Source organism: Dendronephthya gigantea, unplaced genomic scaffold (assembly GCF_004324835.1).
Source record: "Dendronephthya gigantea isolate DGI-Jeju-01 unplaced genomic scaffold, DenGig_1.0 000023F, whole genome shotgun sequence".
Classification (NCBI taxonomy): Eukaryota; Metazoa; Cnidaria; class Anthozoa; order Malacalcyonacea; family Nephtheidae; genus Dendronephthya; species Dendronephthya gigantea.
In genome coordinates this window covers 446152-473218 of record NW_021163033.1, presented here as the reverse complement: position 1 = coordinate 473218, position 27067 = coordinate 446152, and the positions used below count along the sequence as shown (strand labels likewise).

The window sequence follows — 27067 nt, the reverse complement described above, 5'->3', positions numbered from 1 at the left end:
TGTGTTCTATTTTTTACATTAAACTTTGTTCCAACAGTTACAATCATTATACATAATATTTGCAAGGCTTTGTGACAGAATATTTGCGAGAGATATCGTAATATAATAAGCTATTTTTTCCCTGGCCACAGGTTTGCAAGCAAGGGTCTTCTGTGCTTCGCTTTCCTTAAGCAGGCAAAATGGTCTTGTCAAACCGGTCATATTTTAGTTGAAATTCCCGTGTTAGGCAGATGTAAATATCGATATACTTCTTGAAATAGAGTTCTGAAAACACTCTAAAATACCAGTAATCTGTCTTCACTGAAATTCAATAGGACCGGTCTGGCCGTTTTCACCGTTAAAAGAAAGCGCCCCTTGTCCTCTCGAGATACAAAGGCTTGTGTATACTTATTCATGCTTTATTGTTTTTAAATATGTCTGCCGAGTATCGTAGGACTGGTGGCGCAGGTCTCACAGCAACGTCGTCTATAGCTCGCTATACGACAGTAATTAATACGTTTGATAATATGACAGTATCGTTTGAACCGACGCGGTGGATTGTCTTTGCACGTGCTCGTCACGCTGCTTTTCACGGGCCTGCTTCCAGGACACGCTCTGAGGTTACACGTTCGCCGTAGTTGAGGTCGTTCCCAGGCTTTGCAACCGCCCACTCGGTTTCCCTCGCCGTTCAGACACGAGGCACGACGAGTCTCGACTCCACTACCACAGGACACCGAGCACTGGAAACAAAAAGAAAGTTTTCTGTGATTTCAATACGATTTTCTTCTTTTCACGGATGAAAACGAGTTAATAGTTATGAATGCTCTGTGTGTGAGAGTGCACCTGTTTGAACATTCGTAACTTAACCACTAGATCACATCAATCAAATTAAAAAAATTGCGCCCGTAAAGATTAAATCTACGCCATTACAATAATCTTACCTTAGTCCACGCAGTTGAAAACCAAGTTGGTCCACACTCGCGGCTGCATTCCTTGCGCACAGCGGGTTTATCATCCAGCGAGCAATCTGCATCAGACGTTACTAGGTAGTTTCCGTTTGCAGGTTTCATACATAGCACGATCCGTAGTTGAAGCCCTTTGCCGCAGTCTGTAGTGCACTGAAACGACAGAGGAAGTTAGTAAAAAAAAATTACAGACCCTTTTTCATAATTCATAATCACATCCAGATTCATAATTTTGAGTCCAGATTTTCGTAATCTTGAATCGAGCAACACTAGATTCGTTTTACTGGGATTCATAGCCCTTTACATTATGGTTATAGTGGCATAACGTATATTCAAGATGGCTGCCGCGAATAAACTACTCAAAGTTTTCGCCATAATTTTGCTCTTGACTATCGCCTTTAACGACCTTTTCATCATAAGCTTTTGTACGGTTTAGCCATTTAGGATCATAAGGTGTCTCAGATATCGATCAGTGATACCATCGTAACCACATTGCAAGTCTTCTTTGCAGTTATTCAATGGTATCTTTTTCGATTTCAAGAAGTTTGCCTGCAATGAAATATTTTACGCACCTCGCTCCACTCCGACGCGACCCATATTCCTCTACAGCGTTGGGTATTGCAGTTCTGTTCATGCGCTGGCTTGGTTTTACCCACACAATGTTTCTCTTTGAACTTGCCCCCGTCTATTCTTGCGCACACGACAGGCCGACCACGCAGACCTCCCCCACATGTCCGGGAACACTGGACGGTTAAAGAAAACACGAATCGTTTGAATTCATCATAAGAAATACACTCGGCTTGCAAAGAAGGCAAACGTCATGAGGCCCAGCCCTAAGTGCATTGTTTAGCATTTACTGGCGATTCTTTTAGATCAACTGATGAGTAATATCACCTTGTATTAAACAGTACACTAAAGGAAACCACATTTAGGGTGCTTTACAACAAGACTGCTCACCTGAGACCATTCTGGACGATGATACCACTCCCCCCTACACAAGCCAAGGTAACATGACTTCATCAAAACGGGTTTCCTCATCCACAGACATTGCGAGTCATCGACAGTTTCGTTCCTGGAATTCTTGCAAGCGATAGTTCGTCTGCGCACACCATGACCGCAATCCACTGAGCACTATAGTTTGAATATTTTCAAAGGATGCATGTTTAGCAAGCATGGGTGTAACTGTAAACGCAATACACTCTTTCATACCTGACCCCAGTCGTTTGCTATCCATTTAGGTCTAGACTGTTCAGGGCATTCCCTAACTTCACACTCTCGTATCACGCTGGGTCTGGATCGAGTCGGACATCGAACAACAGGAAGCATGACTGTGATTTTTTCACCATTTCTATCAATCGTTTGTTTACACATGAGATCTCTCACTTGCTCTCCCTTCCCGCATGTCTTCGAGCAAGCTTGCCATTCTTGCGTCACCCAACTACGAAACAAACGAGAGAAGCAAGTTTTACGAATCTTGATCGAATGATTTGGGATCAAACTGTGTGTATTACCTTGCCGGACAAGGTTGCAAGTTGCAAGCTCGTCTTGTTTCCTGAGGTCTTGTCCGAGGGTCACATCGATTGCTTGCTGCGGCCTCTCCTGTTACGGCACGCGTGCACTTCACTATTCGTGACTGAATACCTGCAGAAAAAAGAATTCATGCGGTCACCAGACCCGGCTGGTTCTTCTGTTTGGCCAGTGCCTAAATTTTAGCCTCTCTGCTTAACCCAGGTCAGTTGTTCAGAAAACCGGCTATTCTATTTCAAATCCGACTTTCCTGCAGCTGGTGAATAAAGATCAGATAGGTATTTCAGATTCCAGAAATCATTTGAGATATTTCGATTAAACATAAATAAAAACATAAAACTCCCGGGTAGTCATCTTTGTCTTTCTTAATCGGCCTTCTTTTACCTCGATTCAGAACTCAATTCTCACCTCCTGCACAAGATGACGAGCAAGCTGTGAACCCAAACATCTTCCATGTATATCCTCTCTGCACGCCGTCATTCTGTTCTTGACCACTGGTGTAAAACTGTTTCTTGGCATCCTGATTCTGCCACGTTCGTCCTCGATTCTCGGAGTTAGCACTACGCCAAGGAACACTTGTCCTCTTAGGCTTATAGACTTGCTGTTTGAGAATTGGTCGTTCAGCCAACTGGGTTGAAGATCTGGAAGGCTGTTTATCCTGGCCAGTTTCTCCTCCAAACTGAACCCAGGAGGAACCATGTGATGATGCCTAGTGTTTGAAAAGTATCTGAATGTAACTAGGAAGACAGAAGAAGGCTACCTTGTAGTAAACACAATTGGGTTTTACATTGAATTTACATACCTGCTCATCCCTGTCGGTTTGCTCCCTGTTGTACACCTGCCGTCTTCCAGTGGACAAATGCGGGTAGCTAAAACCTTGTCTGTGACTGCCTGCATTGCCCGTCTGTCTTTGTCCAGCTGGGAATGAAATGGATTCTCCCTCATCGGTATTTCTGCCCGCGCCAGGGCGGGACGCCCGGCTTTGTCCACCATTGTTAGGCAAGGATGTTTGTCCCTCCCCTCCACGGAATGTTATGCTCTCTCCTTCCTGACTGCTTCTCTGTAAAGACGCTTGTCCGCCGTTTTGCGCCTGCTCCGTGGGCTGTACGCTCTTTTGAGTGTTGGGGAAGTAAAGAATCTCACCTGCGACTCTTGACTTACGTTTTATTTTCTGGTAGTCGTCTTTTGTGACGAGATATGAGTACGTTATGATGGACGGATCTCTTTGATAAATCAACTATAAAAGAGTATTATTGGTTTTGAAGAACCGCTGAAGTTCATGACTGAAATTTGAAGTCTTATTTTCAAGATATTTTGCGACCTATTTGCCTCCTTTTTCTAGAGGTCCAGTACGGGACATCACTTTTAAATCGATTTCTTTCATTATATAAACTCGTACCATTATGTCGAGACTGTTTCCAAGAGGACCATTGATTGTGATCACCTCTCCTCCGTGTCTGGTATTTCCATTGCGAGTATATGTCACGTGCGAGGTTGCCATTTTGAAGGTCTTTGATAAACTGATCATCCAATGACCATTCAGATGGTATGTTCCACTGTTGTGATCTTTTAGTGCTAAAGACGAGGAATTCTGATGTTTTGGTGGTAATCGAGGTATGCAAAGATGTTATTTATCTTAATAAGGTCTAAGGTTCTAAGGATCTTCAATCGTCATCAATACAGAGAACATGTAATTCACAACTATACATGCAGTCTTAACTCACCCAAATAACTACGAGATCTTGACAACTCTTCAATAGTGATATTCGTAGCTCCGGCTGGTATCGTTGCCACAAGATTATAACCTGAGAAGAAATGTTTTGCAATCCGAGAATCAATATTGGAAGACCTCAAGTCTCTCTTGGAAGATCTACGTATCATTAAACACCTGTTTACCTATGTTTAGTTGGGTGGAATTGAAGACGCCAAGAATCTTTTTTCTTTCGTCAACTAAACATGGTCCATCGAGCGACTGACATCCACTGGGTCGCTTCTGTAATTTAAAAAAGCCTCGTACATGTAAGATTGGCTAAATATTGATAAAGTTAGTAAAGGTGAAAGAGAGTGCGCCGGTGTAGCTGATATTCAGTAAGTCTGACAAGCTGAACGTGTGTATTTTATAAGTTTAAAATCCCAATACCTGACATTTTCCTTCTATGCAAACTTTGGAGTATATTTTTCCACACGGAGTGCCATTTTCCACATGGTTTTTCAACTTGGCATAAAATTTGTGACCAGATGCCAAGCAGTATAGCTTACATTCATCCAGGTGCGCTGAACATAACGTATAACAAAAATCGGTCAGGGGAAACATAGGACTGAATGACATGGCCAGGAACTGGGGGATTTTGAAGACAATAAACTCACTGAACTTGATCAGTGAAAGCGCCTATTGTATGTAGGTCGTTATTCGTATCTATCTGCGTCCCATTGAGACAAGATTAAATCCCTTATATGCCATAAACAATAGACAATCCGCTCTCAAATCTCATTATCTATTGTTTTTAATGCATTCAGCAAATGAGATGCACGTGGACTGCAAGCGTGTTCAATTATTTTCTTTGAGCTTCGAGAATTTTCAGCCGTCGAAAAAGACGTTCGCTTAACCGCCTTGAAAGCTTCCTTGAAAGAACAATTCTCTCAAATCTCAAGTTTCATTGAACCGTGAGGAACAGTTAAATGTTACTGGGCTATCGAGGAGCGACTAGGCAAATCGAAACGACGTAAAATGGACAGTAATGAAATGGCACATGGTTGGCATTAAGATTATGGAGATCATTCTGACTGTTTTAATGTCGATTAAGACGGTAAGCCACGCTTCTTTCAGTAATATCTTAGATCCGGATATAAATATATGGAATAAAAGTAACCATATACAGCCTATTTGCCTATTATAGTTACAAATAGTGGATATAACTAATAGGCTAAGCTTATATGATCTTGAACGGGGGTTCACACTTCACAAATCCGTCTTTAGCAATGGTCTTTACTTACTGCGAAAACGTAATATTACACTCTTAAGGCTATAGTTTCCACTCAGGAAAATTCTCCTTTGAATCGGACAGGACAGGAATGATTCCTTTGTATAAACACCGCCTGAGAACTCGCCGATAAAGGAAATTTTCCTGTCCGTTCCGATCCAAAGGAGATTTTTCCGGAGTGGAAACTAGCCTTTACATCAACGGTCAAATGGAAACCAAGCTCATGGAATTTCCGATAAGTTTTAACGGCAGTCAACAGTAACATCTTAGCAACTACGTACTCGACTAAGTGCTCAAGAGAGTTTCATAATCGCTGGAAAAGATTACCCTAACTTGGCTTTCATAGTATTAATTGATGATTGAGATATCCATCTTCAGTAAACAAGTCTCACCTCTCAAATACGGCAGCCACTTGATGCTTTTGCCATTGTACAATTTCTTGTCGAATTCCGAGCACTGCTGAGCTCGGAATCTGTACGCGTCAGGATATGTGACTCTGGGCTGAGGGAAGGTCCACTCATCATTTGCGCACTCCTGTGGGAAAAAACGCAAAAATGTCCACGTCAAAGAAATTTGGCGAGTATGAACTATGAAGGTATTCGTGACGTCATTCGCAAGCTGCGTGAACTCATTCTCAGGCAGAAAATACTCAGATATCGTACACGAGGAAAGTTTAGCCTTGACCTAAAATTGCAGATTTAAGATTATACAGTGTACTAATTTGCCTAAACTGCCGTCACCTGAACTGATAACCTCTAAAAACTGCACAAGCTGATTAAATGTTTAAGCGTTCATATATGGCCATTAAAAAGGGAGTTTTTTAGACAAACACTTGATTGAATCTGAAAAGAATGTACTTAAGTTCTCTAAGTGAAGTGCGTTCTGTGCTTTATAGTCAAGTTTATCGTCGTAATAACGTCTTCAGTGGAACATGGCACGGAACAGTAACACAAACAATCAGAACTTTTCTATCGTCTATTTTAGGCGCTGCCCTGTAATAATTCAAACTGACAACGAATGATGATATTAATTAAAAGTTATCTGCGCGCGCATATTTTTCTTTCTCGTCAGATATTTTTTGACTTAAATTTATTTATAACACCGAACATTGATAAAGGACTGTAGTTTTTGCAATGATAGAACCACTAGGATTGTCTCTGAACACATGGTTTGCAATATCAGTTCAAGAAACAGATATAAATGTCAGCACATAGAACGCATCAGATCTTTGCATGGATAAAGTCCCGCAGTCTTAATCAAATCTGTTGGTTTAAAGGGTCGTATATATTAGCGCATGTATCTGGGCACAGAATAGATTATACCTGCGTATTTATACATTAGCATACGAACGTGGAACAGACGAAAGATATATTTGTATTCATTATAGTAAATATATATCTGTATTCATATAGTGTTACTCCGTGGGCCGTGGTTTATACATGTAAACCTTTAGAGAGTTTCCGACCGTTAAAACATGCACCTAAACGTCTTATTTGTCACAGTCATAAAAATGCAGCATATAACCTTACGATCACTCAATGTCCAGCTAAACGTTAACATGGTAAAAAACCATTCACAGTTGGAAACTATTTTAGTTATCCATAGGGAAGACACAAATCCCTCACGGTAATCCTAGTTCCTATAAAAAGATTTAAAGCCATATAACAAGTCACACCCACCACAGAGTTCTTGCAGTTTTCGTTGGTGCGCAATGCGTTGCGTCGAGTCCCGTATCTCGTAGATCTTGCGCTATCCACGGATGGAGTTATCTGGTTGTTTTGCGTATATTGCGGCAGCTCGTTTGAATCCAGATATTCTTGCGCACTTGCAGCGAAGATAGCCATAATAAGAACCATTTGCGCAGCCAAGAATGCGCAATTCATTCCACGCGCAGTTGTTGGAAAATTAGCGTAGCGTGCGGCCATTCTCGTACGAGTGTGTTTATGAAATCGTCCAACAGCAAAATCTGTTCGGGCCTCGTTAACAAAATGTTTTTATAGCGGCCAGAACGTCTCTTTAGCGAACGGAAATGTGTTTTTAGTGATAAGAGCTTTCCTAGTTTATCTTATCTGTTTAATGATGAGGAAAACAGCAGAGCTGTATCAAAATGTTTGGATAAGATGAACACCACGCGATAGCAGGTCAAGACAAACTGGCATCAAGAATTCTTGAATTAACGACATGCAGACTAAACAGTTGATCGCTATCACCCCGTATCGACTCGCATACCTCGTATATAAGATAATTTTGAAAGTGGACGGCAAAATTTATACTACTAAGCTGTGTAAGTTGATATCGACGCACTAGTGTTTCCACTTTACTTTAAATAGATTGATCCAAGAGGTTTATTAAGTGACCCAGCATGAACACAGTTTTGTCTGAGCTAAAGATTCACTAGACCGCTGTCCGCTGGTATCGTAATGACATTAATAGTGAATCGTACTATCAAAATAATGAGTGTGGAGGCAAAATATTGCTAAAGTCACCAAGTCTATCTCTATGTACGCATTACTGAGTGCGTTTAGGAATCACATTTTTGAAGTAATTCCATTCGTGTATTGCCATCTTATCCGTTTTTTTTACTTGAAATAGACAGGAAGACCGATAAGTATCTTAGGAGTCGTTGGGAACCGATCCAACTGATTATAAGCGCGAATCAACTTGATAGACAAATTTGAAAAAAAAGCAACCTTTGTCCTAGTTTATCTAAAGATAAATTGTTGGTGTTCTAAAATCAACGAAGCTTTCTCCCACCTACACGCCCTGCTATGCTCGCAGCAGTAATTAACGCCAGATATATTAGCGCGAACAATTTTAATTATCATTCCAATCGGTCATCGAAACCGTCGCGATAATCTCGACGTCTTCTCCAACTGAATGTCGCGTCTTTCAACGGAATTCGTCAGTTTCAAGTTATGAATCATGACCGAAATATTTCTCCAGTAATTTCAGGCGCTATGACATCAGTAAAAAGGGTGTGAATATTTCGTCATGTGTAAGGATACAAGCCAACCGTATTTAACTGGTTTTACCTTTCTACCTTCTTTTCGAATGAAAAAGTTGTTGAATAATTATGCTGTCATACGATAATGGCTTCTAAGGGTATTCTATGTCGGCTAGTCTCAAGCATTTCATGATCTTGAATTCCGTCAGCAAGTGAATTGCTACGGAAGCAACCGTCTCTGGTTAAAAGCGGCAAATCTTCAGCGATGAAATAAGTCAGAGGCGACTTCTCTTTAAGGGTGGCTTAACTAGTATCCCACTTAGATGATGCACAAAATCCCTGGCTCTAGCATTCATCAACCCACTGGATTACGACTAAATTTAGCCGTGCAGTCAAAGGGCAAACATTCGAACACCTTCTCTGCAATGAAGACAATTTGAACCAGTCAAATGTCGCCTGTCGCTAATTTGTTGGTCTTTAAAAATTAAAATTGCACCATATTTTTGTGCCACGTCATGGATTGAAAGTAAAATGGCTGAATGATTGAACCAAAAGGGCGGCGCAGGAATATTTTTAGCGATATATGACAAAATATAATCAAGGATTAGCCTACATGTTTCATCATCTGTCCCGGGTTTTGTCAGTAGATCCTTCAGGGCGTAAATTATGAAGACGTTCAAAGCGGCATGTGCTTCTTCCGACTTTTTTTCTGTATCAACTGTCTAGTGCAATCTGGAAGACGATATTGATCAGACGGTAAAAATCTGTTGTTCTTTCTTCTCGGTGAGAGAGATTCACAAGCTGATTTCGCCAGCGCTGCATGTAGATCTTTGCTAACCGCATACATCAGTTTGGACAACACTGAAACAGTCCAGTCCAAATACTCATTTGAAACTCGTTGCCACAAAACAAATAGAACTGATAAGGTTATTAACAAAGCATTAGGATGATTTATGAGAGCTGCATACTCAAAGTGAAGACGTTCTATTACCTCTGCTCTAAGCTTTCCTCAGACCACAACAAGCAAAGCTTGTGGTTTAAGTGGAGCACTTTTGGTGTGCTCTATCACACCCTTACTTTTATACTTCATAGATGAATTTACCGTGTTTGAAATCTGTTTTTATTCATTTCAGTTCACTGTTTTAGTACCGTCAGTAGGTTTGACAAATCTGACTTTCTCGATTAAGTTAAAATGGCATAATACTCAGCCCAGGTGTAGTGTAGTGTGTGTCAAAGACGAACAAGGAAATGACTATAATAAATCTGACCACATTTTTCGATAAAGAGAAGTTAAGGTTTAAACTAAATTAGCATTATCTGCGAAGGTGCCAAAATTTGATCAATATGATAAAATCTGGTATGCCGGCATGACCATGCTGTTCTGTAAATCACCCCTACCTTTACAAAACAGAATCGAAACTCCAACGAGTGGCCTCGGCAGTAACGGTTGTGGACGCTGGTTCCAACCGATCCTTGGGAACTTTAAGAAGAAATAAGATATAGTTACTCGTCAATTTGACCTTGCTGTATCTAAGGGTTGATTTTTGTCGATTAGGGCAATTTTTGATTAAAATTTGATATTCGCTGCGTGAGATGAAAGTACTTCGTGAAACACTACACATCTTCGGATGGATAAGGATCAGTATTCTTAGGAAACGGTTACAAAACAACTTAGAAGCTGCTCAAGATATTCATCGTGTTGAACGAAGTGGGGGTGAATGGAAAGATAAGGTAAATTATGTACGCTGGGTGGCATTGTATGATCTCAAAATCGAGCTGGATGATGAGGGAGTCTAGGGGCCATACCCGCACCCGCCTGAGACTTCCTCCTGTGGCGTAGCGGGAAGGAGGAAACCTCATATATAACATCTTTTCACAACAAACCTTGTTATAAAACAACGATGATGGCGTGTCTCGATGCCTTTGCCACACGCCTCGCTACATTGTGACCATGTCCCCCAACGTCCCCAATCATACACCTTGAAAAAAAAGCAAAAAAAAATGCATCAGAAGAGACTCGTTTCAAACTCAGAATTGCTTCGTACGTGAAATTTTGAGCATAAATATCAAACGTTGCGACATCGGAAATAATGCATGTTAACTTATGAGGTTTCCGAGTGAGTTTTATTGCGCGTTTCCGTGTCTTGCGCCGTCTTTTGTGTTGAAATTGATAACGACATGGTGCCGCCATATTGCCATTGTGTTGTCTCAAGTGACAAACATATTGGTCACGACAGTCGAATGTGACAGCTGAATACAAACATTTTATTTCCACAGACAAATGAATCTCGTACGAACCGAGAAACATTCAGAAAGGTTAAGGGTTCATTTGTACCATAAACGTGCGATTAATAGCACCCGTTTATAACAATATCTTATAAAATTGAAGATATCCCGGGTGAAGGTATGTATGGATTTCGTAGGAAGAAAGGTCAAAACGACTGCTATGAAAATATGAGAAATATTGAATATCGATGCGGAAATCTTAATAGAAAATCACCAACATAAAATCCTCTAAACAAGGATTGTAAAGCACTAATCCTGGAATATCTTTTTAAAAAATGAATAGATATTTATTTCAGTGCTATGGAAGACTTTGGAAAGCTTCCAAGTTTGGCCCTACAGAGCTGTTTCCATAAATGAAACTATTCCGTCGGAAACATTAGAATATTCTAGAGAAGATGGCTAGTGCAATATATCATTAAGCGCGCTGTTGACCTCACAAGTGGTTTTGATTGAATGCACAAGCGATTTGATGAAATTACTAAACACTCGTGGTGAAGGAATGTCTCGACTCTCGAGCGGTCTGCTCAAGAAATCATTGAAACATGCCATAGTTAAAACAAACTAAAAAGCCTTAATGATAAGTTCAACTCGCAAAAGATGATTGTAGCTTACACATGAATGACTCAACGTTTCGTTTTTGCCCGTGTTTTTATGTGTTTTAAAGTCGGCTGAGACGATTGTCATGTCTTTCTTTCACATTGAAGTTTGAACTCTAGAACAGTTTCGTGCAAATCATTCACTCAAGTGGTATCTCGTCAGCATATACAAAGTCTTAAGAGCACGCGGTCCTTTTCAAAATAATCTCACTTCACTTTGTCACGCACAGACCAAACAACATTACCGTCTTAATTCTTAAAATAAGTTGTTTTTCTTTGAGAGTGTTAACCTTGCTGTCCTTGCACCAGGGGCATTAATTATAATTATACGACCAGCGGTATAGCATTTTTAAATCAGTGGGAAATCGGATAAAAATAACGATAAGTTACTATAGATATATATTCCTTGTAATCCAGTGTAATCATTTATTGACTTCACAGGTTATGCGTTTTCTAAAAACACGAAAACCTACAATATCCTTGACCTACAATGAACATATTTTGAATCAATTAGGTTCTATCGAGCAAAAAGTCAGCGAATAAGTGATCTTATTTGTGAGAATATAATACATCCGCCCTATACTGTAAGTTAAATTTAAATCAACAAATTCGTATTTCATATAAGTACAAAAATATCGAATTGGCCTCGGGCTGTGGTTTGATACTAAATTTCGCCGCAAAATCGTATATTTATTTTTTTATTATATAAACCTTAGAATTGCAACTTTCTATGGTAGAAAATTTAACGTTTGGCTAAGAGTGGTTTTGCATGCATGAAGCATTCATTAATAATTATATATCGTTTTGTTTTTCACGACTCTAAAAAAACAATATCGTATAATAGCCAGACATTCTCAATGTATTCCATATGGGTGTTATATGTGTATGGGCTGTGTATAAACACACCGTGCGAAAGTGATCATGAGAACCCAAACATCTGCATATGTGACGGCCTGATGTATATTTCGCTTGTAGGAACTAGGAAGTCAGAAGAACAGTCGTGTCGTGTTATCAATTTCTTTCTTTAAGGAACGGTCAATACTTACTGAAATAGAGTTCTACTTGATGATTGATTGCTTTCCAAGTTATATATGATTAAGTGCTCAGTTTAACTCGTTTTCAGCATTTGAACATCTGCCAGTAGCCCAGTATATAGCAAAGCTTACCAAATAACCCGGCAAGGCATCGCACAGGCTCCTGCAGACGGATCAATAAAACATGGGGCTTTAACGTTTACCAGCATGAAATATAGAGTTATATTAAATAGATCATTACCACACTTGTCACTTCAAACAAGATGAAATTCTCATCAAAGCATCGCGCCAAGGTGTGTGTGGATATCATGCATGAGACGATATCTGATTGTCATCCACTCACGTTTAGAGAAGGGTCCAGGGCGTTAACCGTACTCATAAGCTCTGTCGTCTTCTGGACGTGCCAAAATTCCCAGACTGACAAATATCAATATTTGTCGCATTTCCTATTCTCAACTTTTCAATGCAGATTCAAAGGCCGTTGTTAATGCGTTACTATAACAAGCTATCCTATCCATCATCTTAAATTAGTTTAAACGTAATTACTAAACTTCACATATCGACGGCATGTGGTCACTTAGGGAAGCCATTTTCAGTTTTCTAATGATTTTGGGTCAAATGCAATGTGTTTTGAATCGCAACACGACTACTTGTACGGTCAATCATTTGTCATAAAAAATTTGTCATAAAAAGTGACCACTTTACTTTTTTTATACTGAACACTGAGTCGGAAGTTGTGTTAGAGTTACCTCTGTTAAAAAAATATCTATATGCCTTTTCAAGTAGTCATTTTAGTCACTGAACCCTTTAGAATGGCTTTATATATTTTTTATGTCATTATCTCTTAACTCAATTGCTAAGAATGCTCCTGGTTTAATTCTGGCCCAATATGATATTAGTATATCGTTCTAACTGAACTCTAGAGAGTTTTATAGAGGGAAAAGCTTGTCAAACATTGTTTAGCATGAAAATAGAGAGGTTATGTAGAAAGAAAATTAACTGTCGCTGTATATTTGCGTTTGGATGCATGGCAATGACAGCGACCTTCGGGCTAAGCGTCTCTCATTATCATACCTATGATAAAGTTAAATATTTTCGTATGTGACAGAGCTTATATTATTATTAAATGCATTGCATGCCAAGTTATTTATACCAAAATTTGACGGACTACTGGTGCTGTTTAAAATCTTAAAGGCGATCGAACTTCGACTTGTGACAGTGCTTTGGCCTAGCCCGCAAGAGTCACTTAACAAGGCCTAACAACGGGGCTATCATATCAATACTAGCGTACAAATCCGTCTATCTTGATCGGCAGACTGCCAAATTTCCTTTTAAAAATTGATCCCCAATTAAATTTTGTTTTCCCGCTCTCTTGTGCGAGCTCCTTGATCGTGTATAATTCGCTGAATCCATTTTGGTTAAATACGTTCTTTCTTCCGCGATGTTATATCAATTTACTTTAACAAGCCTTGTTGAAACACAAACACTATACACAGTCCTTTATACGTTGCTTTGTTTGATCACTTCAGAGTTTTGTATGTTCAATTTAAATAAATTAACCGCTCTTTGATATTTCGTTACTTACCTTTGCTTGTACGTGGCGGATGTTCAGCAGAAATATGGAAACAAGGGCAACGAAGTTCGTCCACATTTTCACCATCAACTTCTCAGCTCCGAACTATAAATCAAAACAAGTTAAACTTGGTGTCAAGGTAATTTTCCAACAATCCATCAAACGGAACAACGGTTGAGTGATTTACTGTTGGCAAGCAAGTACACGACGTGAACTCTATCAATTCTTACATCTTTTTTGAAATTGTGACCTTTAAAAGATAGCGTCTCTGCGTGTGGCTAGTTAAGTCAGGTTTCCCCCTGGTAAAGTGTTTTGAGCTATCGTTACGACGTTCTTCAGTGGTGCGCAAATATTATTGATGCTCGGAGCATCTTCACTATTCTTTGTGTGAGCCGTTTAAGTAACATTATATTGTATTGTAAAATTACGATTCATTTTCCGCGCGTCTTCAATATAGCCTTCAGCAGTTGCAAGTTTGAAAAACGTTGCTTCCTTTTTTCGTAAAACAGTTCACTTCTCTTTTGAAAACTGTTACGATTTCCGGCCGTTGGTAATTAGTTTGGTCCAAACGTTGGCAGGCAACCTTTAAAAATGTTACAGTACAATCTGTTTCGTACTTTACGAGTTTAAGGTTTAAATTCAAGCTAACGTTTTAAATACTAACATGCATGGGTCAGTGATATTGCCTGCGATTTCTATGGTATTGTGTACGTAGCTAAATTTTCGTATTTGCTATTTACTACAACATTGAAATGTGAAGCAAGCTTTCTAATTTGCATTTAAGTTACCGGATAGTTTTTGGGGGAAGTTAGAACGAAGCATCTGTTATGAAATGACTGTCGGGTATAGTTTGGTGCTGATGCTACTCAGCGAACTCCTAAAGTTCTGTGTATTCATCCCAAAATTCGTAATGGACGTTTTGATACAACATTAGTCTCCGATAAGTGCATTAAACACGAACAGTTACAAGTCAAGTAACCAGGATGCAACGAATATCACTATATGTAATTTGACCTTTCTCATATGCAAAATCTCATAAATTTACTGACGTATATTCAGATATACTTTAGAGCTTAGATATTTACTGAAAGAATCCGCTGGTCAGCATATAGTGCCATCACAATTGCAGAATTCGGGCATACACATTTTCATTAACAAGATTACAATCATTTACCTCGAATAGCTGTCCAACACTCACTTAAATCTCTTCAGGCACTGTCAGTCATGCTCCGATACGTCAATAGATTGCTTTGATCAAAGCACTGGGCTATTCAATCGGTTTAAATGTACGAACGATTACGAACTAAGCCGGGAGGGATTTCTATAGAAGGATTATGATTTAGTGAAGCCATTTGCCGACATCCATTGCTAATTGCTTGTGTTGACCAAAGCAACGTTTATTTTAAGGATTCCTTTCAATATGGCGTTATTAATTTCTTGTTAAGCGGTCGTTCAATCGTCAAACGTTCCTCTCAGAAGTTGAGTATTAGGACGATTTCGAGATGAAATAGGTTGTTTCCATCTTGAGGTAAACTCTCTTTTCAAAACCTCTTGTTTTAACAGAGCTTCTACCAAACTCTCGGCTTTGCAAGGATTGTGTCGTAAACTGATCCAGATATTTTCATTCATGACCATATTTGTGTTTGTTTTTTAAATTAAACAGTTTAGCGATACAAACGATGTTCTCACCGAAACAAATGATTAAACAATTGAGTCGAACACAATTAAACTTTCAAGCTGCTGCTGTTTCGAGGCAAATGAGCGAAGTTTATTGCCTGTATTGTCGCCCGAGACAAACGAAGATACAAAATGACCAAAATAAGAATGCACTTGCCCTTCATGCACGCAGAGAAAACAAGATTGTTTCCTTTTTATTTGAAGTAAAACAATTAAGGTTGTCTTTGGGTTAACTACCACACGCCGTGAGCCATTTTTCGGCTTCTGTCAAGCCGTATCGGCCCACATATTAGACTTTATCGTATGCTTTAGAATCATCAAACTCAGTTGTCTCATTTATGATCAGACTGACTCTATACTAGGCCAATCAGATGTAGAAGAATGCAATTTGACTTTACCGGCCACATTAATCACAGCTGTTTTTCACCCGGCTGGATCTTGAATGAAAAGGATCAATGATGATTCGAAATAGTTCAAAGTATCATGCATCCAAAGAGGACTTGCATGCAATCTCGTTGCTTCAACTGTGAAACCCTGAAGGACAACTCTATCCAGCCTGAGTGCCTATCAGTTAGACGTTTTAATACGCGCCTAGGCGACCGGGTCTCTGGGAATCTGTTTAATAAATGCTACTTATGACCAACGGTGAATGAGATTAAGAATATATATTCATTTGCTAGCTTAATTCTAAAAAAAACTTCTCTAATAAACTTCTCTTGAGCAGAGTTATCCACCTCAATTTTTGGAAACACTGAAGATGTTCCCCTCATTTCAAGAGAAAGTACTCTTCTTTCAGTCTTTTTAAAGATTGGGATTTTAATTATACCCGAAAGCTAAATAAAGCTACATCTAAAATATAATCGTCTTCAAATATTATGGAGGTGAATATGTGATTATACTGTATGAGAAAGTGTCTTTTTTGTCACTTCCCTTAACTTTTTAAATGGTTCCGCGGTCCTTGCTTGTTTGTGAGCTCTCACGGAGAACTGATTGGAAAGGGACAAAGAAGAATTCCTTTCAAAGCGCAAATGTTTGCTTAGTGGAAAAATCCTTCGGAGGGGGGCTAAAAATCTCCGTTGAATATCGTCCACAATCTCTGGGGGAAAATGCCTCAGCGGTGATGATCTGAACTGCCCAACGGAGACCAGTGTATACCCTGCTCTATTCTGTCAGCTGTCGGAATTAATCGCTGCAAAATCTAATCACGACTAGAAGATACACAAAAGCATATATTCCCGCCTAAACCATCTCGAGTTAACTCGTGGCGTCATTCCTTTGTATACCTGCGTGTGTTCGATGTTTTTAAACTAATTGAAAAATCTAAAAGATGCTTTATTTACACCGCTCACAACAACATCATGATAGGATAAAATTAGCCTTCGTACTTCAAAACAAATTTATATTCTTCTTTGAATGCCCCACATACTTCTTTCGTAACGGTAGCAGCCATCAGCCTAGTCATTTGTGGAGTTATTTTTGCTTCTAGTGGAAGTCATTGAAACTGGGAAATATGGCTTTGGCAAGTTTGCGTTTCTCGTATTGCATACTCTCGTACTGTACAATGTTGCCGTTTGATGTACAAGTTTGGAATGAAATCCTTCAGTTCGTAGTTGCATGCAAGTTATCAGCCTATATTGATCGTACGTTGTTGCCAGGGAAATGTCAAGTTCCACCTGGTCGTCTCCATTTTGAGTGCTCGTCTAGTCAAAAAGACTTTTTTTTCGATCGGGTAAATGTAAAATGTGTTACAGTAAGGTTGTGGTTGTGAGTTGATGAATGTCTTGATCCTTTCGACCCTGGCCTGAACTAGTACAGTGAAATTTGTCAACCTCAATCATCAACCACCAAAGATAATGAAATTTTCCTAATCGCGTGACCACGTTGTACCCAAAGAGATACTGGTTCTAGACATTTCTAGGTAATTTTAGCCTTATTTAAATATTGGCAAAGATTCTCTCACATGCCCAACCTAGCTCCCGTAGTTGGACATAGAAAGATATCGGTCATATGTTATTAAAGCAAAACAAACAATTTTTCAATATCAAAACGTGAGAACGATTTGTTTACATGATTTAGAATGTCGGGAAGAGAAAACGAGCATTGGACACGCGACTTGTTCCGCCTTGTAAATAAAACACACTTTTGCCTTACGGCGCATAGAAAACACGGATATTTCTGGCCGACAAAGGTGGTCATGTTCTCTGTGAAAGCCTACTCGTATTGGGGAGGGTTAATTAGAGAGGAAGGCGTGAATTAGAAAGGGGCGTTTGCGGTGGGTGGGTGGGTGATATTTCCCAAGTGTTACTGTTTATACTCATTGATGCAGTAATCCGCTATACAATCATATATAAACAATTTTCATCTTCGATATCACTGTGACTGTGAACTCTGTAAATCCGACCATTTGAGCCTCATAAACCAAAGCTTAGTGTCGCTCTTTGAGCACTTTGAATCACAATACTAACAAAAGCCTACGCTACACGAGCTCTTTATTGAGTTCGTCGCAAAGCCGGATCCCTGGGACTCGTAGTCAGTTACGTTTACCATTGTGATGGCCTCGTCCCGTTTACGATCACACAAACCCGGCGTGAAATACCAGCAACTCACGGGGACAAAATTACGTGCCGGAATTTTAGACTGTATAATAGCGTGACCCAACATCCTCAAGAAGCCAACGTTTCAAATAAAAAAAAACACAGGCACTTCAAATTCAATTGTCGCATAACACATGGTCGGTATCTATCAGTTATTGAGAGGTGAGATAAAGAATTGGTTATATGTCTAAGCTATTTTTTAATATGACGTTACCACGGCCTAACCAAGCTTTGTTTGCACCAAACGACGAACTCGTTGTTACCAAAACACAAGTTTACGGGCGAAAGAGTACAATTAAACGTTTTTGAGGCAGCCCGAGTTATGTTAAGGACGAATTAAAGTATGTGTCAGTCACATACCTTGAATGATTAACTCGTCTGACTTGTCTTTGTACAAAATGGTTCAGGATGTGCGCATTTGTTGCATATCACGTCGTTGTTATCCCTCGACTTTGTGTTTAGCAGATACATTAACATCAAAACAATAAGCATGTTAGCTTGATGACACAGCCCCAATACTATTTCATGCGGTATTGTAGCTTTTGTGTGTTAAGTCCTATGAGCAAACACGAGGCTTACCTACTGCAAATATCTTGTTTGCAGGCATGTTTCTCTCATTCCGTGACAACCAATCACTTCCTTTGGATTTTTTTGTTGATTTTGCCCCTACGGAATAATTCGCTATACTTGCATCGCACGTCTCGTACCGTCGTATACCAAGACAAAACACTCTGTTCTATACGTTTCAGCGCTCAACACCAACTTAGACGTATTCGAGTGTGTTCATGTGTGCAAATATTGGCATTTATACTTCACAAAGCTTCCGTCGACCTTTCTTGAATTGTATGCAATAGCCTATATAGTGTTTCAAGGTGCTAAACGTTTGGCATTTTTTTGCAACTTGCCATACGTGGCTGGTCGAACGTAATAAGGAAGACTGCTTTTCGTAAACATTCAACATATTAGGACCTGATCAGAGAATATCGTATGAAAAATGAACTTAAAAATAAGGCAATATTTTGTGTCTGACCAAGGAAAATGAATATGCATATTGATTATTCATATTATTTAACCGTTGACAATTTTCAAGTGATGGATTGACAATTTTTTTAAATCCGTTTGGTGATAGCTTTGGAGGGATTTGCCAGTTATTTTTCCATTTTAGGAAAAACCTTGCCTTGGTTTGAGCTTCTTTCGCGAAAAGCCAATTAGATTTCAGCTTAGATATGACCTAATCTTTGGCGTAAAAGTGATAACTGATAAATGAAACCACTCATAAAACATAGACATCCGTCATTAATTTCTGGACCACCTCACTTCGATGTTTAGCAACTATACGTAATACTTCAGTACGTAAACTGGGCATGCGCAGCGAAAATTCACGCAGAAATCTGCCACATCCGGCGCATGACAAAACTATTTCCAATAACCGCATTTTTTTTCGCACTCATTTTGTAGATTGGCTCAGCCCCCCTGGAGGTGATGTTGTATGGACCATTTGTTAAAAAACGCAGGTGAAGATTGAGATGATGTCATGTCGTTCGGTAGTAGGTGTATCAAAATATAGCCCAGCAATTCGACTAGCATTCAAATGTCGTTTACTATTGGTATTTTGAACTACATAGGCCATACTTTTTCGATATACATGCTGCATACTTTGAGGCAAATGTCATACTACAGTGGTCACTGGTCATACCAAAATTATGTATGGCATTACTCTATATTATGTATAGTATTTTAAATCCGATTATGGTGAAGTGGATGTGTCTCGTGTCTATTACTGTAAGCCTATAGTTGACCAACTATTAACGATGTCTGGTGGTCTGAGCTTTGCAATTTTCTATTCTATTGCCATTGATGATGTAATAACGACACAAAGTGCTGCCTATAAACTCACCTTCGGGCAAAAATATAGCGAAGCGGTTATGTTTATGTCATGGTTTTACGGCTCATTTCTATCAATTTCTATCGATTTTTTATCGTCGATAGAAATAGATATTGGTGATTGCCTTTCCTTTAATAGGAGAGACCTGAACCCCCCAGCAATTTCCCGTACGCAAAGATGAGATAATCCTCAAAGCATTTACGATGCAATTTATCCATTACAAAGCGTGTATCCAATGTTTACAAATAACATGGTACAAATTAAGGAGTCCTACCTTTAGAAGTGCAAGAGAACCAGCGCAAGTTGTTTTCCGGCTAGAATTTTGTTTACAGCTTGTCGAAATGTTTCCTTCCAGACGATTTGGAGATTATAAAGTAATTACCATTCAACTGGATCACCAAAAATCATCGCTACTCCTAAAATGACCGTACCCCATATAGTTCACCGTGGCTGGTAAGAAAGATTGTCTCCCGCTGAACAAAGCGATTGTACTGTGTTGTTTATAAACGAGCGACAGTTCGGAGAGCGAGTCTTGACTTGAGTGAGGTATTTTTAAGGCGGCGAGTTTATATAATGAAAGAAATTGGAATGACGTTTTGAAGGAACACCCTTAGTTAATACGGCGTTGTCTTGACAACCCAGTTTTTTTCGGTAAATTCGTGATCATATAGACACGAGGAGTCGAGGACCTCCACATTCGAGACATGCTTGCTATTTTAACTCATGGCATAAAAAGCATGTAATTTGAAGAGATTGAAAATGATATATGAACTCAAGGGTTTTTGTTAGTCGCTGAACGATTCATGCATAAATATAGTTAATCGCAATTAAAAATGATTACCATAATTGTAGCGATTCAAAAACTATTTTCGTAACTTGTTCAAGGAGTATAATCTATTGAGTCTTTTATTAGTACTTACATATAAGTACAAAGTAACTTTCTCATCGTTCTATTTGATTTATATTGTCAATGACGTGGGGATTTTATACAACATATCTGTCATGAAAATTGAGTTTGAGATATAGCGTTAGGAACAGTTTCACTCTATTGTTTCAAAAGGCAACCGACATTGCCGAAACTCTTTCGAAATTTATCGCCCAAATTCCGACCATCCTAAACTGATTCACACCTCGATTGTGTCTTTCTCACCGCGGACAATGAATTTCGGTGCATAAAAAGCGCAAGATTTGTACAAAACACAATAGTCTGACTATCTATTGTCAAGAAATGAATTAACATCCTTAGGTCTTGCAGTGGAGCGTTCCTTAGGCCTGATACACAATTATATACCGATGTAACCTGCTTTTAAGCTCGAAATATCAATATATAAATACAGTTTGTTTGAACGTTCACATAATTCACATATTTACAATGATACGTGTGATGCTTTAATGAAAGTTCACATCCATTTTGCTCATTCAGGAATTATAATCAGAGCTTCCCATTCAATTCCCACAATATTCGTTTAATTCAATCAAATTAACTAATTACGGCTATCTACGACACAAGCTCACCGATAACAGGTAAAACTTCATTAATTTCTCGCGATAACGCTATAAGGCGATTTTTTTAATCGATTTTTTTCTGTCTGATGGTAAAAAATAGGATTGCTTCAAGGACATACGGACAATTACGGACATGCATGGACGTCAGTAATTCAGAGAATTCCAATTTTAGTAAAATTTCAGTGGTCACGATTTTTACTATCCTTCTTCACATGTCAACACTCTCGATAAAATCCTGTTTGTAAACACTGCCAGTGCTGTTTTACTTAAGTACCTCTGGACCCCCGTTATTCACTGATTAAGTCATCAGCACACTGGATGATTGCAGTTAGAGACTAAATTTTGAATAAACTTCGCTTCAGTGAATATATTTTACATCGTTCCCGAACACACGTCGTGCAGTTTTATCAGTTTTGATCATTTTGAGATGTTCTTATTCAAAATAGCCATAGTAGCCATCGGTTGAATTCAAGTATTGTATGTGTGATGTCACAGATATTTCATGAAATGTTGGCTACGGAACTGGTACGGTTAGAAAAATATCATTTTCTTTATGAAGCATTGCCAGCAAAGCACAAATTAATGCACGCAAAAAGAGTGGTTTTAATGGAAATGTTATGTATTTGTAAAAAAAATGGTAGTACTATAAATCATCCACAAAGTCATGAAACTCGAGAGATAAATTTCTAATTATAAAATGCTGATTTGATTCATCTAAACGGCTTCCGCACAACCTCCCCTGGTGTTTGAAATCACCTGGCAGTCTGGATTTGATGATAGAAGTATTTCATTTAGGTGAAGCCAGGTGATGACTCACTTGTCTCATCGACTAGGTTTTTGCGACCAGACCTGCCCACGAGCATTTGCTATAATTCAAATCAGCCCACGCGAATGAAATCTGAAATCTATTCAAACATGCAAAACCATTCTGTCAGGCATACACTATCGTAGCCCTCAAACAGTTGATCACTTGTAGTAAAATGCTCAGGTCCAAACACGGAAGAAAACAGTAAACAGGAAAGCCTATATTCGGTTCTGTATCACTGATCTTTAGGCCAATAAGACGATAGTGAAATATAAACAGCCCACTAGATTTCAGTTGCAGAAATTGTACCCCAAATCGCAGACGTCACGCACGCACGCGTATGGACGTTGGTTTAACTTAAGGCCAATTCTTTTAAATAAGAGAAAGTTTAAATCAATATATTTGCGGACTTACCCAGAATATCTTTACAAACTCGTGTTGTTAAGCGATGCCTGAAAGTTGCCACGTAACCCAAACGGTTTATAATCGACTGTGTGTCCATCAAAAGTACACAATGGTTATAAAGGCAGGATAGCAATAAGGTGTAGAGTGAGCATAATCGTCATCAGTCAACTATTACCGACTTTTAGACCTTTGAAACATAATTACAACAAAACACTGCATTAATACACCAGTTATTAGACCTTTTTCAATTCAAATTGTCGGTAAATAGTTTTTTGGCGCGGAATCACAAGGGGCAGGGATTTTGGCATCACATCAGTGCGCGTCGCGAAGAAACAGTACGATTCATATTGTACAAAAGATGATTGCATGGACTGAAAAAAAGACCCTGATAAGAAAAAAATACCAGTTTGTGTGTTTTGATCAACCTGGTAGACTTTCATGAAAGTGTCAAAAACAAACGACTTTTCGAGAAAGCATGTCGACGTCTGGCTTTCTATATAGTACGTTGCATGACATCAGGCGTAACGCTAAAGAGTCAAAGTTCTTCCTATAATTATTGTTCTCATAATCTTATCATACTAAGCTGCTTTAGAGAAACTACCCACTCTGACAAAAGCATATGCATTGAAAAAAATTATCACTGCTGACAAAGAACAAAGACACTATTTTTAGACTTTAAGAATTCTATTCTAAGTTCACGGCAAGTGTCCCCTGACAGAGATGTTAAAACCTCGTCACTTTGGCTGAGGTAGCTGAATGGTACAATAAACACACATCGTTCACGTCGTTTACAACAAAGTGGATTAATGGCATTACTTTAACGGACAAGATGCTCCGTTTCTATCGTCAACCAAGGCGTCAAACCTCGTATTTCTCTCCGGCAAAACAGCTGGTATATGTCCAAATAATGCATGTAATAGTCTTAATTCCGTCTATATATATATATATATGAATATATTCTTAGCAACGACATTCAACGTGTATTGCGCGCGAACGGCTGGAGTTTACTAACTTAGCTCGTATTTCAAAACTTTTTTGACGTTGGCGCCAAAACAGCTTGATCCCTTGATCCTTTTGGAGCGACGGTGTCTGGAGCCCTCCCTCTCTGAGCAACACGGGTCAGTTTAGATGAACAGGGGTTCCTGCACAGTTTTAGAACAGCGGTTTGCACTTTCGCATCCATTGACAGTGATATAATTATTAGTCTTCGAATGTTCCTATTCAGTGATGGTAGAGCGTACACTAACTTTAAACCAGTGTAAAAAGCCCGCATTTTATGCCAAATGTTTCTATACGAACAATGATTAAATTTAGACAGCATAAGTCTGTGCATGTGGTATTTTTATGGGGAGTTCATGTCGTTATTCGCTTTCGCCGCTAATGTCGCTAAACTTTGTGATATATATTGTTTCCAGCAGTCATTAAGGTAGTGCTTAACATCAAATAATGCACACAGCACATGGCAACCACACGTCAGTCGAAACCATGGTAACAGTAACCTGATAACAAACTGTATAATGCGCTCGCGAATCGATCTTTGATTCCTAGCAGGGAACATAAAGGCCCCTAAAATTAACAAACGTAGCGATTTGGAACCAGAAGAGCCCGTCATGAAGAAGTGTATATGCCAAATGTGTTCTTGTGGGTAAGTACGGATTTTCCCAGTAATGAATTTCTGATACTTGCTTCAAATCTGACTTAAACATTTTTTGTACATTTGTAGTTAGGCAAATACTATAACCAGTCTATATAAACATACTGAATTTCTAGCATACCCGTAGATTATGAGCTGAAATTTTCACATTTTTATGATCACACAGTTTTGAAGAAGACGGGTTCATTTATAAAACGTCCGATGATGGCGATAACTAAAATTTCACGAGGACGCTATCAGGACTGTGGGCATAAATGATATTTTCCTCGAAGACATTTCCTAATAGGATCTTCTTGCTTGCTAATCCTTACAAACTATTCTTGAGGTCTTTTAAGGCTATTTGCCAACAAATAACAATGAACTCGCTGTGTTTGGATTGCGGGAATATGCAAGTGATAAAACGCATTTGATCCGGACTTGGGTAGATATTTAATACTTACATGCAGGACATGACTTATCGCTTGTCCACTTCGGTAATACGATCTTGACTGTTTGATACAATCGTGCGTAAATTAACAAGCAGATACTTTTTTGTGATATATATATAGTGATGCATAGCCCACTTAACATTATGGAGAGCAGTGATTTAGCTCTAGTTGACCATTTTTGGATGGCTAGAATCCATTCTATTTAAAGGAAGATTTGTCATTTTATAAAACTGAATCGCTCTTGTTATTCTTAAGAAAATATCGCTAAATATGACATAGTCTGCCCTGGGAAAACAAGAATGAGTTTTTCCTCAATAAGCTGATTTGTTGTAGTGTAAAAAACGATAACCTTATGCCGAATTTCATAGTAGAACTGGTAATTTATAAGAGAAACTGAGAAACCATACCATACTTCTATAAACATCAGCTTGTAAAGCTATAAAGGTTTGACTTTAAAACAAGACAACAAGTTCATCGTAATATTTTTGTTTTGTTCTAAAGTAAAGGTAAAAGCTTGGATTTACTCGTTGATTTTCTCGTTCTTCGATGTATGTTTTCTCCTGTATTTTATTCAATTGTCTGCTGGTAATGGTTTTCAGATCAGTTTTATCAATAATTCCAAAACTTTTTTTCTCAGTCGGCATCGTTGTCCGCATACCTTGGGACAACAGAACCGGGTTATCAACAAAGACGCCGTGAACAAATGCAATGTCACCGAATACAGAGGACGTTTCGACGGCATCACTCCTAAGAGGGGACCGTTTTTCCGTCCCACAGACCAGATCAGGTACGAAGGTCCCACTAGTACCCAGACTACGAACGCGTCGTCTTACGTCACGCATGACGTAAAGGTCCCAAAACCGAAGGAACCCGAGAAGTTCGTCCCCAATCCGAATCGTTTCGATGCGGTTTCGGAACACCACGAGCACTACAAGCAGTTGAACGGCGTTCCTGCGAAAATCCCACCTTATCTGAAAACTACGACGATGCGAAAGCCTTCAGCTAAACTGGAATATATTTCAACAAAACAGGATGATTTTAAGCCCTGGACTTCACCGGGAAGACCGGATATTATTCAGAGAGAGCGACGTTATCGACCTCCCAGCAAACCTTTCCAGGAGACTTCACTGCATAGACAGGATTTCAAAAGGTTTCATCAACTTCCAAATCCCAGCGCACGGCAGCCAGACAAGTTGAACTTCGGTGATAAAGTAGAATTTCAGACTACGACTCAAACATATCATAAAGCGTTAAAGGTAAGGAAACAACCACAGGTCGCCAGGGAAATGGACGATTGGCTGTTTGTGCATCTATCTAACGGGATTATTTCATTTCTGTTTTCAAGGCATCTCCTACACGCCCGATAGAAAGGCAGCCCGAGATGGAGGCTTTACCCAAAACAGCCTTCACATGTACGTCTGTCTTCAAGGCAGATTTCGTCGACCACAAAGCCATCAAGTCCGCTCACATGTTCAAACCTGAAAGTCATTTATTTCGAACCAATCAGACGATGGACCGGGAGACAACGCAAGGCGAGTCTTTCAAGAGTTGGCCAATAGAATCACGGCAACGTAAAGCCCCGGATGTCTACAAGAAACCGAAAGGCCAAATGGAGATCATCCCCACTTCACGTGATTATTCAAATCACGGGGAGCTAGGCATTCCCGCCAGATCTGCGCGGCCTCGTACCAAGCTTCAGCGCGGCCGCGAGTTCCCTTTTAATTCAACTACGAGTTACTCGATGGAGTTTCAGAAACACAGCGCACCACAGAGAGCCTCCTTAAGACAGAATGCGCGAGATGGCAACGACATATTCCCGAAGTCTGTGGAAGACTCCGAACCCACTACGGTAACTTCCGAGTTTTTGGATAAGTACAAAAGGCACCAGGCCCCTCCGGCGAGGATGTTTAAAGACAATAGTACCTTGTTCAAAACATCAGCAAGTTTTGCAGATAGTTCGCTTTACAAAGAGCAGTTCCGGGGGGAGAGAATTGAATGCCCAAGCGAAGGTTTATTACGTGATGATAAAGTTGGATTGTTTTCGTTTGATCACGTGAACGAGGAGGGTCACAAGATCTACGCGATTAGTCCCCGGACATCGCAGCCCCTCCGTCGTGAAGTAACAGTGGCGTGAAAAATACGGAAGTTTAGCTACTAGTCATTTTCATAGATATAGAGCAATTGTTATGAAATACAGATAGTGGGAGATGTAGAGACACTAACTTCTT

The 27067-nt window shown here is 39.4% G+C and overlaps 2 protein-coding genes across 8 annotated transcripts; one reads left to right on the top strand and one right to left on the bottom strand.

The window, feature by feature from the left end:
- Positions 1–4: 4 nt before the first annotated feature.
- On the bottom strand, positions 5–22860 carry LOC114522446 (thrombospondin type-1 domain-containing protein 4-like). 7 transcript variants are annotated; one of them, XM_028543123.1, is made up of 19 exons: positions 20316–20782; positions 18736–18822; positions 18517–18606; positions 13898–13990; positions 10281–10375; positions 9795–9876; positions 5845–5986; positions 4612–4745; positions 4368–4464; positions 4196–4276; positions 3871–4046; positions 3274–3708; positions 2880–3180; positions 2456–2585; positions 2154–2382; positions 1902–2075; positions 1517–1687; positions 921–1097; positions 6–719 (listed from the first exon to the last, which is right to left on the bottom strand). In XM_028543123.1, the coding sequence occupies exons 4-19, from the start codon at positions 13970–13972 to the stop codon at positions 408–410; spliced, it is 2811 nt and encodes a 936-aa protein (XP_028398924.1). In that variant the 5' UTR covers positions 13973–13990; positions 18517–18606; positions 18736–18822; positions 20316–20782; the 3' UTR covers positions 6–407. The 7 variants fall into 7 exon arrangements, with proteins under 7 accessions (XP_028398930.1, XP_028398924.1, XP_028398925.1 ...); XM_028543124.1 differs by lacking the exon at positions 20316–20782 and having other exon boundaries at positions 18736–19619; XM_028543128.1 differs by lacking the exons at positions 18517–18606; positions 18736–18822; positions 20316–20782 and adding an exon at positions 22767–22860.
- A 1390-nt stretch (positions 22861–24250) lies between these two features.
- Positions 24251–27067, top strand: LOC114522683 (stabilizer of axonemal microtubules 1-like). The gene is made up of 3 exons (XM_028543420.1): positions 24251–24402; positions 25477–26095; positions 26185–27067. The coding sequence occupies exons 1-3, from the start codon at positions 24368–24370 to the stop codon at positions 26971–26973; spliced, it is 1443 nt and encodes a 480-aa protein (XP_028399221.1). The 5' UTR covers positions 24251–24367; the 3' UTR covers positions 26974–27067.

Excerpts from the sequence above, each read along its gene's own strand:
- LOC114522446 (XM_028543128.1), bottom strand. The coding sequence starts at position 13,972 with ATGGTGAAAATGTGGACGAACTTCGTTGCCCTTGTTTCCATATTTCTG. Across the intron at positions 10,376-13,897 it reads TCCGCCACGTACAAGCAAAG|GTGTATGATTGGGGACGTTG; the intron begins GTAAGTAACGAA and ends TTTTTTTTCAAG. Across the intron at positions 5,987-9,794 it reads TTCGATTCTGTTTTGTAAAG|GAGTGCGCAAATGATGAGTG; the intron begins GTAGGGGTGATT and ends TTTTTCCCACAG.
- LOC114522683 (XM_028543420.1), top strand. The coding sequence starts at position 24,368 with ATGAAGAAGTGTATATGCCAAATGTGTTCTTGTGG. Across the intron at positions 24,403-25,476 it reads TGCCAAATGTGTTCTTGTGG|TCGGCATCGTTGTCCGCATA; the intron begins GTAAGTACGGAT and ends TTTTTTTCTCAG. Across the intron at positions 26,096-26,184 it reads CATATCATAAAGCGTTAAAG|GCATCTCCTACACGCCCGAT; the intron begins GTAAGGAAACAA and ends TCTGTTTTCAAG.